The sequence below is a fragment of the Syzygium oleosum genome, unplaced genomic scaffold, assembly GCF_021117445.2.
Source record: "Syzygium oleosum isolate NSW1041296 unplaced genomic scaffold, Sole_v2.1 Sole_v2.14, whole genome shotgun sequence".
Classification (NCBI taxonomy): Eukaryota; Viridiplantae; Streptophyta; class Magnoliopsida; order Myrtales; family Myrtaceae; genus Syzygium; species Syzygium oleosum.
In genome coordinates, this window is record NW_026607498.1 from 10,348,891 (window position 1) to 10,367,877 (window position 18,987).

Below are 18,987 nucleotides of genomic sequence, written 5' to 3' on the forward strand. Positions count from 1 at the left end.
AAGTGCAATCAAGTCCCAAAAATTTTAAAAAATGCAATTAATAGAAGGACTTGATTGGACCAATTGGGCAACGACTTGATTGCAATTTTTAAAAGTTTTAAGACTCGATTGTACTTACGTGACAAGTTTTAGGACTTTCAATGCACTTATCCCAAAAAATAATCTTGGATATCTTTGGATATCTAATTGATCCTTATTGGGATCGATCGTCTCTTGTTTCACGCACGTATACAATTAATAGAGCGCGACTATTACCATTCTTAGATTGCCCGAAGAATATGTAAAATATGGTAGGTTGAACTTGGACTTTAATATATGTACGCATGTTTTTTTTCAATTATAAAATTCGGATTTAGACTATTAGTTAATCAGTTGTGAAATTACAAAGGAAGAAAGAACTTAATGAATTCACTACCAAGACAGTTAGTCTAGTGATAAAAAGGGTCACCTGCCTTCGGTGAGGTCATAAGTTTGGTTCATGTTGCAATCGAACCTCTAAATGGCTCATGTCGTGTTATCCAACCGTAGCATATTTTCGTGTCGAGAAACTTTCTAATTGCCAACTATACGTTACAATATTAAGCTCAATAACTTCGGATGTTGGATCATGACCGACGTGGAGTAGTCAGGACTCGGACCGGACATTTCGCACGCGTGCGTGAGATCCTTATGATAACGTCGGGGGGGGGGGGGGGGCGGCTATCCATTTTAACAATAAAAAAAAAACAGAATAAAGCAAAGTCCAAGTTCATGTTTTGTCTTATATTTCGCGTGTTTGAATTGATTTTTATTTAATTTTTAAAAAATCGATTACTTCCTTACTTGATTGTGTAACAAATGTCTATCCACTCTGAAACAGTCCCTAACAAAAGGTCCCTGTCAATTCCATGCGCATAAAAAATATAGATTAGGGCAAAGTTAACACCCTCAAACCCCTGTCTCCTTCATTAAACGATGGGGGCAAAACTTCAAGAAAATGGGTAAAATAATGCAGCAAAAGTATCAAGCTAATGGCAAAATGCATGCCACCCCCCACCCCCAATAATTGTGTTAATTAATCCGATCGAATGTGACCCCCAGCCTGATCTCTGCAATGTTGGGATAGGCTAGTTGAAGTATTAAAATAATTATTGGGCAACAATAATAATAATAAAAAAAAAACTATCGTGCAAAGTACTTATCCTATTCTTATATGCAAATTGAATAATTCGAATGTGCATAGTCTCCATAGATAAGGTCACTGTCGATTGGTATGCATATGACAATGTAGATTAGGGCGTTCCTGCGTTTGGAGTTCTCTTGACCAATAGGCGGTTTCGGGGTGGCAAATTCGTAGACTAGTGCCAATCTGACCCGCTTTATAACTTCTTTATAGATAAGGTAAGGGCCGGGGTAATTACTGCGAATCTCGAGAATATGACCCCATCTTTTCGCGAGGTCCACGTTGCATTTAATTGGAAGACGTACATATTTGAGTGTGTCGGATACTTCTTTTTGTTCCTTTGAAAGCGCAGTTTTTTCTTTTTTTCGGAAATTGAAATGGAGTACTTCCATGACTTCCGAAATAATAATTTCGACGAGTATGATGGCTACCGATAGTGAAGAGAGATTTTGCATGACCAGGTCTGGATTTTCTTTTAAGAACTTGTCAATGGTCATGGGCTGGGCTCAGACTCTCAACTGGACATGGGCCGAACAAGTGCTCGGTTCAGGGAGACGTCTAAAAGCCCAATTTCAAGTTTGAAGCCCAAGCTAAAAGCCATAGGTTTTCCGTTGACCAAAATTGGTATGTTATGGCCTTGGAAAATGAATTCCCCTCCCGTGAAAGAGGAAATCAGTTTCCCCAAAGAGATACCATCTAGGTGTTGCTAATGCAAAACTAGCGAGCGTCTCTCTCTCTCTCTCTCTCTCTCTCTCTCTCTCTCTCTCTCTCTCTCTCTCTCTACCATTTCCTTCTCATTTTCAAGGAAAAATCAATCAGTTTCCTTGAAAATTAATTTCGGCTAAAATCATTCCCTTCAGCATAAAGTTCTTCGTAAAGAAAATACACCCTAAATGTCAAGAAAATGGATCATGTGAAAGTATCGACTTATCGATCAATAGGACATCGATTATTGGGTGGGTTTGGGCATGAAATTTTGGCCGATAGGGTCGGGTAGGCTCGCGAATGGTGGATTGCTCAGGAGGCCTAGTTTGAACAATGCTAAATGAACTCGAGGTTGGACGCCGGTTGGCTAGGCCCATGGACCTAGCTAGGAGTTTCTCTGGCCCAATTCGAGGTTGCACATCGAGTGCCTTCTAGAAAAGTAAGGGAAAGGTTTTTTTGTTTTTTGTTTTTGGTCATAAGTAAGGGTAAGGTTGAAAGGCTACAAATTGCTATGAAGATTGTAAATAATGCAATATCGACACACCCTTTTACCATAAATGAAAAGCTAGCAAAACTTTGGCTCATATTCAGAGATAATGCCGGGCATGGGACCCAGGTAAGACCTCGTGTTTCTACAGGCACGAAGCAATGTAAACTCAACTCGCCGACTGTTCTATCCTTGAGAGTTGTTACTGTGGCGAGATGATCACATCGCCATTATCATCTGATTTCGTGTATGAATGTGTCCTTTCACATTCACCATGACCTTTTGTTAGTTGGCCTTCCCACATGATGAAGTGGTACAATTATTATGTGGGACGAGCAAGGAGAATCCAACAACAGTGTCTCCCTTCCATTAGGCAACTTTTTCCCCCCCACCTCTTTTTAACCTCGGCATGCCTCGAGAAGTTGCAGCTTGTTGCCACCACTGAACAGGTGATTAATCATAATTAAGCATGGGATAAGGATTAAATCAATCACTCTTTTTGTGCATGAATCTGTCAAAATCTTACTCACTGACCCAATGACATGCTCTGATATCCTCTCTCTCTCTCTCCTATTATTTTTGGGATAATGACAAAAATAACTTCTGAACTTTGACCTAATATATAATGTGGTCCATAAACTTTTAATTTGTTCAATATAATCCTTGAACTTTAACCTAATATTCAATGTGGTCCATGAAGTTTTGGTACATATTCAATGTAGTCCCTAACTATATGAACATGTTCTATGTAATTCATTGAATTTGAATTAGTGAAAGGACTACATTAAATATTTTCATATAATTCAAGAACTAAATTGAATGTATACCAAAAGCTTATGAACGACATTGAACAAATTAAAAGTTCGAGAGAAGCACATTGCATATTGGGTTAAAGTTAGGGACCACATTGAATAAATTAAGAGTTTAGGGACCACATTTGCGTTGGACCAAAGTTCGAAGACTAACTGAGTCATTTTCCTTTGTTTTTTTGGCTATTTGAGCTGCTTCTATGGTGGATGATCAGCACTGAGGTTAATCATGACAAGGAAGGAGGTTTTTTATAGGGTAAATAAAGCATGTTAGAGAGCAGATTATGATTAGCCTCGCTGCTAGCTTAATCCCTCATGAAGCATGACCCTTAACAGTGTCCAAAACCTCAGCGATCACCGACAGAATCATGGTCAAAGTCAAGATAGCTTCTTGAAGTGCATGGGAATTAAAGTTGATTAGGATCGAGATTATCCGATGCGGGGACAGATCCAGACGTCTTTGGCACGCACATGACACGACCCGAATGAGAAAATGAGAATATAATGCAATCCGACATCTAGTGCAATCATAAAAAGGAGTGCGAGAGTTGATATATTCGTACGATAAGATAATTACGTAATGCGTCATATGAATGAAATATCTTATATGCGGAGCTATTTATAAGAAAACGACTCCCCAATCTCAACTTAAGTTCTTATTACCTACTTTCATACGTCATTAATACTTTCGAGAATTTGGATAATCAAGTTTTTGTTCAAATCTCTCGTCTATCGAGAAAAAAGAGGAGGGGTTTCTTTTGGCATGTTGTTCACTAAGGCTCCACCAAACTCTAAGTAATGATTTCTACGGCTTTTTTCTACCCTTAGATAGGCGCAGGTCCACTGACTCAATGCACTAAATTTTACATTTTACTCGCAATTGAAAACCTTTCTTTCATTACCATATTTACAGCGAATGAATGACTTTTGCGAGGCACCTATACACCAAACAATCTTGTCCTCTTTCGAGGACATGCATGATGATGAAGATGATGATGATGATGAGGAGGAGATAGTGCCTGCTAGTGCTAGGCGTTTTCATCAGCCCTAGGATCAACAATCCCCCAGTCGGGCTGACACGATGGTTGCTAATTCAGCTCCAATCACGATGAGCTTTCGATCCACTACTAGAGGAGAGTCAGCAGCCGTCATCGGGTCCGTATTTAACGATCGCCAATCATCGAGGGCCACGACAAGCGTCCCGTGACACGATCGTCGCACAGATATGACCGAGCGAGAGCCGGGGAAAAGATGTTATCCACGGGACCTAGAACGATAGATCGAACCACGGCGTGTGTATCGGATACAGAATGACAAATGATGCCATTGCATCTTGTGGGGCTTCAACCAAAGCATGCCTTGCTTTGCATCTGTTCCAATCTTTCTACAGTCCAACATCGCAAGTAGAGAGAGAGAGAGAGAGAGCTTTTTTCAGTGAGGCGCGGTCCACGCACAGAATCATGAGTTCGCAGGTGGGGGCCAATCATCAACCACGAGTTCGGGGAGGGGGCCCCCCGAACCTCATGATTGGATCTTGATCCCGTAATCCCCTTTAATTTCACCTTTGGCCTTTTCCTTAGTCAAAACCGATTTAGTAAAAGATTGATCGAAAGGTTCCCCACTCACCGAATCTCTCCCCCCCTCTTTTTCCATGCTCGCTTTCCCTCATCAATTTCTCCGAGAAGATTAGGGGGGAAAATCAGGGTCTCGCGATGAATTTCGAAATGTCCTCCCGAGCATGAGGTTAAACTGCTTCGTCCGAGACCTCAAGCGAACCTCGGCTCTCTTCGGACGTTAAGCAATTAGAGGATATTTTCTCCTCCTTGGGAAAGACAAAGATGTTAAGCGATTAGAGGGCATTCCCTTCTCTTAGGGAAGACAACGATACAGGAAAAATTAGGGGTGCGAAGTGTGCAAGCACCGATACGTTAAAATAAGAAACGCATCCGTGGAGCCCGCCGTCTCTGCAATACAAACAGACAGGCCGTGGGGGCTCTCGTAGAGAGCTTGCTCTACTTCCATGACGAGGTTACCCCCTTAACCAACACCTAACATCCATGGAAGCCCCTGGTTAAGGTAAGAGGAAAATCATGCTCTCGTAGTGAGTTTTGAATGTAGTTCCACGTTTAACTTCTTTAATTGGCTAGTTCAATGTTTAGTTTAGTAATATAATGTGGATTTGGTATTGACCAAATCGAAATTGTGGGCAACAATCATGTTTAAAAGAGCCACGATAACCAAAATAATGATGGGTTTTTCGACTGGTCGATTTTAGGCCGTGCTACACTCGAGAGATGATTTTTCGACCTCCCTCGAACATGACCTCATATCCAACATTTTACATAAATAAAAAAGGAGCATGTCCTTGTACTTGGCCTAAATCAAATTTGTGAAATGTGGGCCTTATTAGCTAGGTTGCATCAATCATTCAAAGGCTAAGTATAGGCTCGAAATGGGAGCGATAAAGATGAAATGACAAACTGATTTTTCAGAGATGAAGGAAAAATTGCAAAGGCCAAAGAAAGGATGAATAATGGCATCCTATATGAATAGCTACCGCCCACATGCCAGTCTATCTTAGTGATTGCTTTTGGTACAGGAGTCCCCACCTCAAGCATCCAATTCTTGACCAAATTGGAAATCCGAAATCATATGTGAAAAAGTAGTAGAGATTTTTTGAACGCGCATGAGTATGATTTGATGGTCCAATATCTATCTTCACCGATAGCTAGCTAATAAATACCGACAATCTCTTCTTTAAAGATGAATTATTCAGTATAGATATCGCACGCTTTAACCTATGCTTTCACTTGTTGCCAATACACTCAACACAAAACTCGATTATTCTCCTTGGGAGGGATGATCGTTAGTAGAGGTGAGCACCTGTTTCGTGTAGACCTCGAAATCAGACCGGACCGACCCTACTTAGCTGGTTCTGGTCCAACTCCTAGTTCCAAATTTTTGGAACCGGCTATCACCGGTTTGATTCTCGATTTTGGGTGCGGAATCAGACAGAGAATTCTTAATTCTCTCTCTTTTTAGTTTTATCTTGTATCTTATATTTTTGTTGTTACTGCCTCTATCTCTGGTTCCTCTCTCTCGCTCTCTACTAAGCTTCGCCCACTTCTTCACATTTCATCGACACGAATCAATTGTTCAAAGCTCTCGAGCCTCCTGTAGATCGGTGGCTCGTCTGTATAAGAAGAATAAAAGATGCTCAAGCTCCATTTCTCCAATTCCAGCACATACGAAGGTTTTTCGAAGACATTTGGGTTACGTAACTGAAGATTCGAAGTCTCAAGTAATTCTCTGAAGTATGGAAAAAGGAAACTAAAAAAAAGGGAATTTGTTGGTTTCCGAGTAGATCCTAAAGGTGGACCGATAAGACATAATTTGTCCTAGAGTCTACATGATAGATTCGAGATTTCAAAAACTGAAAACTAATTCTGAGAGGATGGGTTCCAGATTCTAAAACCGTCCACCCTTAATTTACTATACACTAACTTGTGTTTGCAAGGTTCTATCGTGGATTACTTATTAACGTTTACTACTCATTTTAATGCGCTAATTTTTTTTTTTTAAGAACTCGGGTTTTCTAAATGATCTCAGACTTACTCCAGCCTATGAATGAAAGAAGAAGGAGAAGAAATATTCTAAATAAGCATCGTTCGGATTGGGACAAGACTCTCCCAGCCATGTCTTACATGGGATCGATCGTTCTACAGCTTTCATTATCAAAAGAACAATGATTTTTGTTTTTTTTGGTGGATAAAAAGTGCAGTCAAAAGAGAAGGAGGGCTCCAAAAAGTCAACTAGAATTGTCTAATTTCAGTCGGTGGAGAAAGATATAATTGCTTGTCCTCTGTAAGTTTTGCGAGCCTAGCCATGCTAAAGGTTGTTTATCGGGAAAAGTGTCGGGAATTTTTTTTTAATTTATTACATTTATGTCAATTTATTTTTAAAGTTTTTAATTATGTCAATTTAGCTCTAAATATTTCGATCTGCTAATTCAGTCATTCCAATCAATTTTGGTTAAATATTACTGATGTGGATGCCGGCTGGCCCACATGGCATGACTGATGATGACGTGAACAACTTCTAATTATATTTTATTACTTTTTCGACTATTTTATTTTTTTTTCTTTCCTTCCTTCTTCCTCCAGCCAGTTGCTTAGGTCTCCGGCCGGTCGTCGAGGTCTAGCGACCAGCCAAAAGCGAGGTCGTGCCTCGCCTTTGGCCGGCGAGAGGAAGAAGGAAGGGAGGGAAAAAAAAAAGAAAGAAAAGAAAAGAAAAATAAAATAAAATTCAAAAAAATATTTAAATATTATTAAAAGTTATACACATCAACGCCAATCGCTCTACGTAGCATGGCCGACGTTCACGTTAACAATACCCAGCCAAAATTAGTTGGAAGGAATGAATTGGCTCTATATTAAAATATTTAGGACTAAATTAGCACAAATTCGAACGATAAAAATTTCTCAACAATCTTTAAACTTATATTAGCTACCCATCTCTCAAAAAAAAAAAAAAACCTTAGGATTTATCAAAGAACCCATCGTTCGGAGACAATTTTGTGGTCCTTTGAGATCAATTCCCATCCAAAACTCGTTGTCATCTGTGGAGCCCACATAGTATAGCTACATTTTGAAGTGTGGTCTTACCCTAATATGACCCTAGCGTGAATTGCTGTGACTTTTTTTTTTATAATACATATTTTTAAATCCCATCACCTAAATTTAGGTGAGATAGTTTTTTGAAAATTAACGTATAGGTATAGGCTTTTACCAAATAAGTTTCCATTTCTCTTAAGGCTCCGTTCGTTTGGCGAAAAATATTTTTCAGAAAAATATTTTCCGGATTTTTCAGTGTTCGAGGGGCGAAAAATAACTTTCCACGGAAAACATTTTCCCTCCCATGGGCAATTTTGCCTTCACTTTTCAAAGTGAAGGCAAAATTGCCCATGGAGGGAAAAATGTTTTCTATGGGAGAGGAAATTGGTCGCCGGTCGCCATGGCCGGTCGCCGCCGCTGATCGCCGCCGCCGGTCTCCGCCGCCCGGTCGCCGCCTGACCAGTCGCCGCCGCCACCGTCGTCGGTGGCCACTCGCCGATCGTCGATCGTCGGCTGCCGCCGATCGCCGCAGCCGATCGTCGGTCGCCGGTCGCCGTCGGTCGTCGGCCACGCTGCCGATCGCCGGCCACTTGCTGCTAGGATCCCCGGCCAGCTTCCCGATCGCGCCGCCGGTCATCGGTCGCCGATCCTGCCGTCGATCGTCGGCCATAGCGGGCCGTCGGTCTACCGACGATCGCCCTTCGCTACGCTGCCAAATCGATTATCGATCGCCGTCCATTACGCCGTCGCCGCGCCGATTTGCCGTCGCGCTGCCGGCCGTCGCCGGACTGCCGCCGGATCGCCGGACGCCGCCGGATCGGCGGTCGCCGAACACCAGAAAATTGTGTTCCAGAAAAATATTTTTCAGGAAAATGACTTCCGGGAAAATATTTTCCAAAAGGAGAATATTTTCAGCCAAACGAACGGAGACTTGATGTTGAAACTATCCATCTTGCCGAAAAGTTACCGGCGGAAAAACTTTCAAAATGTAAATCGATGTGAAAATCGAGAAAAGATGCAAAGGGTCCCTTCTTGACTCTTAGATAGGAAATGCAAATTGACGAGAAAATTAAAAGTACTAGACTGGAGGCAATCACGGACGGCCAGCCATGTAAAAGAGTATTGAAATGTAAAGATAACACGAAGATAAAATTGCACAATTGGTATTCATTGATTGATTGATTGATAGTACTTGCTATAAACTACAACTCAACTATTTATACTGCCTGACAATTAAAAATGTTTAGAACAAAAACGAACACATTCTACGTGGCTCCTAAAATTCAGCAACATGTATTAACAAATAGTTACCAAGCAAACCCACTACTTCGATAGCCATTACTTCTCCGCCCTTTCGTGGCCAACATCGACAGTTACTTCTCTTGTAGCTTCATTTCCCAACGTTGCAACAACCTATGTTTTTTGACCTTCACGGTCTACAGCTCCACCACAACACAATCATGTCGGTCTTATTTCTCCACGACCATATCGGTTTGTCTGAACGAATTGCGTCCGAAATTATCTGACCTATTACTTAGCCAGTTACCTCTTGTCATGATTTGTGTTAATTGTGGCCCTCTTGTTGATCAAACCGAACTTCATTCATCGACACTCACATCTCGGGATTTAGTAATTTCCCTTTGTTTTCGCTGTCGGCAATTATTAGTCGTCTCGTCAATCGTCTATATTTACTGACTAAGAGCTATTTTTACTTTTGCCATGTCTTGCTCGGTCTCTCCTAATCCGAGTCGACGGTCGGGAACTGAAATTTTTTTTAATAAAAGTCCGTGTGATTATCGAGATTTTTATACTGAGGTTTCATAATATCGGAAAACTAACAATTTTGTTGAGATATTAATAATTGGGCGGCGCTATTTCCATCCTCTAAACGACTAAATCCACCCCATTCACATTAAAAAGACAAATCTGCCCTCAATCTTTCAATTGTAATTTAAAGCTATGGCCCACTCTTTTGTTATAATTATCATAATTAAGAATTTCACATGTTTTGTTTTCTAATGTATTAAAGAAAAGCGCATTATCAAATATTCCTATAACATTTTACATAATTAGTGTAAATTATCTCGCCAATAGTAAGGAAAAAAGAGATCATTTGATAAAGTATAAAAGTGAAAAGTCTCTTATTTATCATTAATCTTATAAAAACTTATTTATTAGTTGTCTCTCTTATCTCAAAACCTTACTTTTTTGGTGAACTTTTTATTAATTTCATTATTCTTAAATATATATGAAGTCTCCTTATTTACTATATTAAAGAATTTATATTTTTTCCTTACTATATTGGCTAGATGCTATTATACGAAGCATGTAAGACGTTAGAGGAATATCTAGGAATACGCTAAAAACATTATGCATAATGAGGTATCTTGATATTTTTTTGTAAACCGTTGATGGATGATACTAATTTATGTCAATTTGGAATAATGAAGTTTCGTTGGCACTTAAAAAAAAAAATTCTTACTTTATGTAATGTTTGATTTTATTAAATTTCATTTGCTTAACAATTTATCCATAATTTTGATCGGCAACGTTGAAAAAAATTAGTTTCTTGGAAATTTATCTGTTCGACAAAATAAATTTTTATGGAAGTTATATCTAACAATAAAACAAAATATGATGCATCTAATGTACGTGGAAAATCTACAATAAAAAAAATATGCATATGAAGTTATTAATTATGGTAAGTAAATCTTACATAGATATAAAAAACAAAACAAAAAAATGGAAGCAAATGAATTTGGGATCACCAATTTAAATTGTAATTGAATGATAGATGGAATCCATTGTGGGAAGGGTTAGTAACAAAGAGGTCTTGAACATTAATTCAATGTGCAATTTGATCCTTGAATTTTTAATTTGTTCAATGTGGTCCATGTACTTTAGTCTAATGTGCAATGTGATCCCTGAACTTTTAATTTATTCAATATGGTCTCCAAACTTTTGATACAAGTTCAAGTTACTTCCTAGGCTATATGAAAATGTTCAATGTCACCCTTCCATTAACTATCATATAGCCCAGGGACAAGATTAAATATGTATCAAAAGTTTAAGGACCACATTGAATAAATTGAAAGTTGAGGGACGACGTTACATAAGTTTCGATATCATATTAAATAAATTAAAAAATTAAAAATTATATTGTATATTGAGCTAAACATCAAGGAACATTTGCGTGATTTTCCGTTGCGGGAAATACGAACCAGAGTCTTATAAATCTGGGGCAACCTGTCTCTCTGTCTATTCAATTCGTCGTCTCTGCAATTTTTACTTCACCTCACCGCATAGTCCACAGCACGCTCGCTCTCGCTCTCCACTAACCCCCCGGCCGCCGGCGACCAATGCTGCCGTACGCGACGATCGAGGAGGCGGAGTCCGCCATCGGGCGGGGCCTGACGCTGGCGGAGACGCTGTGGTTCCGGTACTCGGCGGCGAAGTCGGACTACTTCCTCTACTGCCACAACATCCTCTTCCTCTTCCTCGCCTTCAACCTCGTCCCGATCCCCCTGGCCTTCGCGGAGCTCACGCGATCCCTCGGCATCGACCAGCACAAGATCCAGCCCAAGGTCAGGCTCTCGTTCGCCGAGATGTGGAAGTGCTACAAGGACGTCAATCGCATGTTCTTCCTCGTCGTCGGCCCCTTGCAACTCGTCTCCTATCCTTCCATCAAGGTAAAGAATCCTCTCTTTTTCTTTTTTTTTGGTGTGAATGTGTGGAAAGGTGAAGACTTTGTAGGTTTCTTTGAAGTTCTGCTGTTGTTGAGGGGTGGTTATGGCGATGTTTAGCGTTTCGGCGTTCCCTCCAACGTGCTGACGCTGTTTCGGTTGATGGGGAACGGCGATTCGTGTCGTGTCGATTTAGCATTTTCGTTCTTTTTGAACGATGAATACCAAGCGATGCTACAGGAATTTTGACAAAACAGGTCGAAACGTGTTCTCGGTTTCTGATTGACCGCGTTCCCATCGCATTATGTTTGTGGTTCTCTGAGCAATTTGTCTCGTTATTGTGCATATGGTTGGACTGTGCCATTCACGGTTGGATGGTGCCGTTCATGATCTCTTCTCTTCAGCTCGTTTTATGCGGAGAGCCTGAATGATGTTGCATTGCTCTCTTTCTTTTCGTGATGAAAAGGGTGATGTCGCACTGTTATGTCTTGCTTTTTGGGGACGTGAATCTTCTTTCTGAAACCACTTGGGTCATAATTTAAGGGCTTTTCCTTAATCTACAGATGATTGGTATTCGGACAGGATTGCCATTGCCCTCGAGATGGGAAATTCTGTCACAGTTGGTGGTGTATTTCCTCGTGGAGGATTATATGAATTACTGGATCCACAGATTCCTGCACGGGAAATGGGGATACGAGAAGATCCATTCCGTTCACCACGAATTCACGGCTCCGATCGGCTATGCTGCGCCTTATGCTCACTGGGGGGAGGTTTTGATCCTGGGGATCCCGTCTTTTCTCGGGCCAGCTTTGGCTCCGGGGCACATGGTCACCTTTTGGCTGTGGATAGCTTTACGGCAGATAGAGGCCATTGAGACTCACAGCGGGTACGCATGCTCAATAATCTACTATATTTGCTTTAATCTTCATGCTTTTCACCTTTAGTCACTTGCTTTTCTTTTCTAATTGTCTGTTTTGGCTGAGCACTTTCTTTTTCGAAGTTGGTAGTGACGAAATGATGCTATCATGGTGGCTGATTTACATTTTTTATGGCTGATCTTGGAACCCATTACATGTAAAGTACAGATTTTGTTGGATCTTTGCACTTAATAATACTTTTTCTCACCTTTCGTGAATGCAAACAAGCATAAAGACCGGGTTTCCTTGGTTTTATGTGAGTATATTATGAAACCTGTGCACAGGTATTTAACCTATATGTGCATGCATAGGTATGCATATGTGTTTTTTTTTTTTTTTTTGGGTAAAGGGTATGCATATGTGTTACTCTTTGCTAAAGGGAAGATTCCTGACACGTGTCGCAATCAAGTGGCTTTTCCTCATGCTGGTGGAGTATTGCTGTTTCATTAGTTTATTGCCTTTTAAAATCATGACAATTGTTCAATTCTTTATGAGGGGGTTTGGGGGCTGTATGTCTTCACTTCATAGCTTCTCAAATTCTTGCCAAGCATGATTTGCTGAATTATATATTATATCTTTCGTGACCTTATCTTGAGAGTCAAATCTCTCAGAACTGTTGTTGGCTTGCTTATTTTATAATTTGATTACAAATTGCATAAATTGTTGGTAAAAAAGAAAAAAAGCACAACCAAGACAGGCTTTAACACTCTTTCGGTATCCAAGGTGTATTTGCTGCTAACAATTGTTCGGAATTTTTATAGCAAGTAGAAATAGTGTAAGGGGCTACTATTAGTTGGGGAAAAGGGAAAATAGTGAGGATGCTGAAGTTGGATTCACAGAATGACTAACTTGAAGAAGCTTCAAAGTATGGCGACCTTCATGATAGATTGTAAGAACAGCTTTTTGAAGTTTCAAATTTTAGACAAGTGATATTAAGATATCACTCTCGAAGTATTTGCTGCCTCATACCTCACCTGGAAAGAAGTGATATTTCAATTCCGTACATAACCCACTTTTATGTTGTTGCCTTGTGTTTATCCCCAGACTTCATTTTTGGGCTGGAATTTACGAAAGCTGACATGAGACAGTTTACCCTGAAGCAAGTGAACGAACAGCCGCTTGATACTTGCGGTTCTGTTCTGGAGTCTAGGGATTTCAACTAGCAAATTGATCCTTAATGTTTCTCATCCGAGATATCATTAAGAATCCTGAAACTCTTGTGACTCTACTCTTCTTTCCCCCAAAAACTTTGTAAGCCCGGTCAGACTGAAACTGCGCATAACTTCCATACTCTTGTCTGTTGATGACGTCCAAATTTCTCTACTGATTTGGAACCTGCCAAAATCTGCATCAAGATATGGACCCATTTCCAAAAGATTATATCTCGGCCCCCTTAATTAGCCACGTCAGTGCACTTGCAAATCTCATGAATGATCTTAAAGCAGCTTCTTGTATGACATTATTTAAATTTGTTGTACAGTGAATCTGTCACCAATTTTGGATACTCTTCATCTCCCATGCGTGTAGATTAAACAATTTTCCCCTGTATGCTGATGCTCTGCTTGTTTCTAAGAGAAGTGAAAATTTCTCTTTAGAGTGATGCTTTCTAGATGCATAACCTTGATCAAACCTCTCATTTATGTTTTAGTGGGTGATCCTTGTGGCATGACTTGCTCTTTCGGTGCAGGTATGACTTACCATGGAGTCCAACCAAGTACATTCCATTTTATGGGGGTGCAGAGTACCATGATTACCATCATTATGTCGGAGGACAAAGCCAGAGCAACTTTGCATCTGTCTTTACTTATTGTGACTTCATCTATGGAACTGACAAGGTGAGCATGCCTTTTATCAGCGCTCCACACTTTTTGAGGTTCCATTTGTTTGAATATCACTAACTAATTTTGCTCTTGTTACCAGGGGTATCAGTATCATAAGAAGGTTCTTGGTAAGGTAAGGTTTTAGCATCTCGGTTTGTATTATTAAGACCCTAGAAAATTAAACCAAAAGGAAGATCTAAGGCATCAACAAATTTTATAGCTGAGACCATGAGGCATTCTTGAAGTCCATATCGTTTTTTTCACAGGAACTCATGTCTCACTTACCCACTCCCTAGTCAACACGAACTTTTTCCCATTCCTTTCTGCAAAAAGTTGAGGGTTTTTAATGATTATCTTCCCACTTTCTTTGCTCTTTCATCCATCTAACTGGTCTTTTTCAATCTTCAGTTGAAAGGCATGAACGGAGACAGTGGCACTGGGCTAAACGGGGGAAAATTTGATTGCTCTAGCGACGAAGTGAAGAATGGTTAGCCGTGGCTGCGCACGGGACTTCTCCAGATAGTCATACCATTGCTAGCGACAGCTCCCGGAAGCCTTTTGACTCTAAGTTGACATCGCCGCTCTAGAGTGTGGTAGTAGTATTTCTAGTAATTATAGATGAAGGGCTAGGAGATGGGGCTGCAGAGGGTTTCTGAGTTATGGCATTAAATTGTGGTAATTGTCAATGTAGAGTGCTGTTCTTATGACGTTTGTTTGGGAGTCTCTCTTTGCTGCTGAAAGTAGAATGCTCCTAATATCATTTGCCTCAAGTCAACAACCATTTGTACAACCATTCAGTTCATGCGTTAGATTTTGTACTGTGGAACTTGCTGCTAAAATGTTCAGCGGTTAACAGTTTGAAGCTTCCTTGTTTGAGTGGCTCTTCGTCTCGCCTTCTTTTTCATAGTCCTGGAACGCTGATATGTTCGTCGGCTCGTCCCCGAGCCAATTGCCGGAAATCGCATGAAGTGGAAACATCTGGGCTGGGTTTTGACGTTGAATTAGAGTCGTTTAATCTTTCTTAATTCGACATCTCCAGGTGGGTTACCTTACGAATCTCCTGTCCTTACGAGCCCATTACCCTAACCATTAAAGTTCATATCTATGTTTCGTGGCGAAAATCATCCGAATCCATCTTGAATCAGGCAGCTGCTATGCTCGCGTGCAGGAGCTAGCGTATATGTATATGCCCCGCGCTAACAAACGGTATGTCACCGTCGATTGCAATAAAGCAGGAGAAAGCCTGTGAAGAACATATGATTATGTGACCAAGTACGTGGAGAAATTCGCACAGAGAGCTCAGACACGATACTCGTTCATCAACAAGAACAGCCTCCCGAAAGCTAAAAAGACAGTTGAACGGCGAGGGCTTCGTGGCCCTAGCCCAGGGGCTGGTGGGGGTCATTGGCCCTTGTCCAGAGGCTGACAGAGGTTGCTGGCCTGCCGGCTCAATGAAGAAAAAAAAATAAAATAAAATAAAAACATCGATTTTTTTAAATAAAAAATTATCCACGTCAGCGCTAGCCATGCCACGCATTAATTTTTTTTTAGAACTAAATTGATATAATTACAATATGATTAGTACTTTTTCGGTGACTTTCCCGTATTATGGTCAATGGTGAGATATCTACTACTAGTAGAAAACAACCAGCAGACGGTCAACTACGTATGTCACTAATCACTATCGATTCATATGAAGCAGCAAAATCGCCTATGAAGAGCATTCGATTTATGTCAATCGGTGAGCTCAAAACATGATTCTCGATTGAAACATCGCATTCATCGTACTCGTCTTCTTCTCCATCAAACCTCGTTCATGTCGCAGCTTCTAATCCTGTGGCTGGACTTCGATCGGTTTTCCTTGCAACAACGATACATATTTAGCGGCAGCATCTAAAACATATACATGTAAACACATGTACATGTACAAGGACATCTAGTGCCGGCAAGATTGCCTAAACCCTTTTTATGGGAAAAGTGCCAAAAAAGTCTTAAACCTTTTGCATTGGTGCTAATTTAATCCTAAACCTTTTTTTGGTGTCAATTCAGTCATAAGCCTTTTGTATTGGTGCCAATTCAGTCCTAAACCTTTTTGTCTTTGTGCCAATTCAATCCTTCTGGCCAATTTTGGCTGGATTTTGCTGACGTGGACACCGGCGGCCAATCACCGGCGCTGACGTGAACAACTTTTAATAATATTTTAATATTTTATTAAATTTTTTTGATTTTTGATTTTGATTTTTTTATTTTTCCCTCCCCTCCCTCTTCCTCCAGCTGGTCACTGGACCGGCGATCGGCCAGAGGCCGGCGAGGGCCCGAGCCTCACCGGCCGCTGGGCGAGGTACGACCTCGCTAGATTCGGTGAGGTCCAGCCTCGCCTAGCCATGGTAGGCTCGCCTTCATCGTCACTGGCTAGGGGTCGGCGAGGTCCAGCCTCGCTCAGCCATGGCGAGGCTCGCCTTCGCCGTCACTAGCGAGGGCGAGGGCGAGCCTCGTTAGTGGCCGGCGAGGTCGTGCCAGTGGTCAGCGAGGACCTCGCCGGCCTCTGGCCGGTCGCCGGTCCGGCGATCGGCTGGAGGAAAGAGGCAGGAAAAAAAAAGAAAAAGAAAAGAATAAATAAAATTTCAAAAAATATTAAAATATTATTAAAAGTTGTCAACGTCAGTGCCGGTGACCCGCCGGCGTCCATGTTAGCAAAATCCGGCCAAAATTGACCGGAAGGACTGAATTGGCACAAAGAAAAAAAAGGTTTAGGACTGAATTGGCACCAATGCAAAAGGTTTAGGATTGAATTGGCATTAAAAAAAGGTTTAGGATTGAATTAGCACCAATGCAAAAGGTTTAGCACTGAATTGTCACAAAAAAAGTTTAGAATTATATTGGCACTAATGCAAAAGGTTTATGACTTTTTTGACACTTTTTTCTCCTTTTTACACAATTAATCAAGTAAAGCTTAGGCTTGATAAGCCTATATAAGAGAGCTTTCCCCGTTATACATATATCACCAAAGTTTGTGCAAAAAGATTATAAAGATCTGAAGATAGCACTTGTTTATAAGCTTATGGTTTTCATTGTACTGTCTCTCGTCGCTGTTGTTTCCGTTGGAGCCGACGACACCGGCCTCGTTGCATTGAGCTATCAATGTAGTAGTGACATGTATGGTGCGGGAGCGTCGTACGGAGATGCGGTGTCTACTGTCATAAAGGCTTTAGCCGATTCCACGACGGATTCCGTTTACGACTGCTCCGCCCAGTTGAGGTTGTCTAGCCCTGGCGATCAGGTGTGCTACGGCCACGCGACGTGTTAGGTGGGGATCACGGCATCGGAATGCGCGACCTGCATCCAGTATGCCGCCGACTTCCTAGGGAACAGCTGTCCGATGAGCTACGGGGTTTAGGCCCAGGTTTAAAGCTATAGAGTTAGATACGAGCGGTACCTGTTCACCGAGAACAGGTGAGCGGCTATCGTGCGAAGATGTCTGATCTCCTCTTCCGAGTGTGGCCGAGTGAAGTATAATACATCGTTATGTCGACACACGGCATGAATGTTGCTAGATGGGGCCATTCCCAATCGATATTCTTGTAATCATCTTGCTGAGATTGTTCCCCAAAACGCTATGAACCTTGCAAGCTTTTGAAAATGCATTTGATGACTGTCAAACAATAGCTTATTATTCTTGCGAAATGAAGAGAAGAGGACCAGCGTGCTCATAATCGTAAAGTTGTATCTTTTGTTGGTAATAAATGGGAGCAGAAACTTTCTCACAATGAACAAAAGATCGTGATGTATTTGCAACTTGATGCGTGGTGAGAATTAGAGGATACCGAGCACGTTTGATGGAAAGTGTCTGATAAGATGCGGGAAGTGTTCGTGAAATGCTGAAGATTCAGGAAATGCACTTGCTGGGTTTGTGAATTAGATGCTAAATGAAATGTGTTTGAGATGATGACACAAATAGTCCTTGAACTTTGACCTAATGTGCAATGTAGTCCTTAAACTTTAGCTTAGTGTTCAATGTGGTCCCTGAATTTTTAATTTGTTCAATATGATCTTTGGACTTTTGGTATATGTTCAATGTAGTTCCTGAACTATATGGAAATGTTCAATGTAGCTCTTTCATTAATTCAAATTTATGGATTATATTGAACATTTCCATATAGTCCAATGGCCACTTGAACAAATTAAAATTTCAGGGACCACATTGCATATTAGACTAAAATTCAGAGATCATATTGAACAAATTAAAAGATCATATTACACGTTTGAATAATCCATTTTCCCAATCTAGACAAAAAAGGGTGGTCAAAAGCTTCACAAATTGATTTCCCGGAGCCGACCCAGAAAATCACAAAAATACGGGGAAAAATTTCAATTTGGTACCCAAAGTGGAGTCATTTTCTCAAAAAGGGGTCCAAAGTAGACAAAGTGTCAAATAAGGGCATGAAGTGCCCAATCAGTCTCAAATAGGGGCCCAAATTGAAATTTTCCCAAAATACGGGGGTGCGAAAGTTGCATTTCACCAAAAAGGGTAGAGGAAAGCAAAATCACCAACCCCGTGACGACACGACACGTGTCCTCGCTTTCCCACGAGTCCTACGAGTACCTCGCTTGTGCATCTCGATCTTTCTCAACACGACGGCGACCTTCTCCCTCCCCTCCCTCCCTCCCCTCCCTCTCTCGCCGGAAAAATTTCCGGGTCGGGGAATTCCACGCCGCAGCTTCCGATTCACGCCGCGGCTTCCGATAGGGGTTTCCAATCCACTGCCGCTGCACAGGTGAATCTCTCTCTCT

The 18,987-nt window shown here is 41.1% G+C and overlaps 1 protein-coding gene across 1 annotated transcript; it reads left to right on the forward strand.

The window, feature by feature from the left end:
• Positions 1–11,022: 11,022 nt before the first annotated feature.
• Positions 11,023–15,063, forward strand: LOC130139830 (methylsterol monooxygenase 1-1-like). The gene is made up of 5 exons (XM_056317560.1): positions 11,023–11,465; positions 12,023–12,345; positions 14,064–14,211; positions 14,297–14,329; positions 14,605–15,063. Exons 1-5 carry the CDS (start codon positions 11,136–11,138, stop codon positions 14,686–14,688), a joined length of 918 nt encoding a protein of 305 aa, XP_056173535.1. The 5' UTR covers positions 11,023–11,135; the 3' UTR covers positions 14,689–15,063.
• The last annotated feature ends 3,924 nt before the right edge of the window (positions 15,064–18,987 follow it).

Coding starts and splice junctions, on each gene's coding strand:
- LOC130139830 (XM_056317560.1), top strand. CDS start 11,136: ATGCTGCCGTACGCGACGATCGAGGAGGCGGAGTCCGCCATCGGGCGG. Junction 11,466..12,022: donor TCTCCTATCCTTCCATCAAG/GTAAAGAATCCT, acceptor CTTAATCTACAG/ATGATTGGTATTCGGACAGG. Junction 14,330..14,604: donor ATAAGAAGGTTCTTGGTAAG/GTAAGGTTTTAG, acceptor TTCAATCTTCAG/TTGAAAGGCATGAACGGAGA.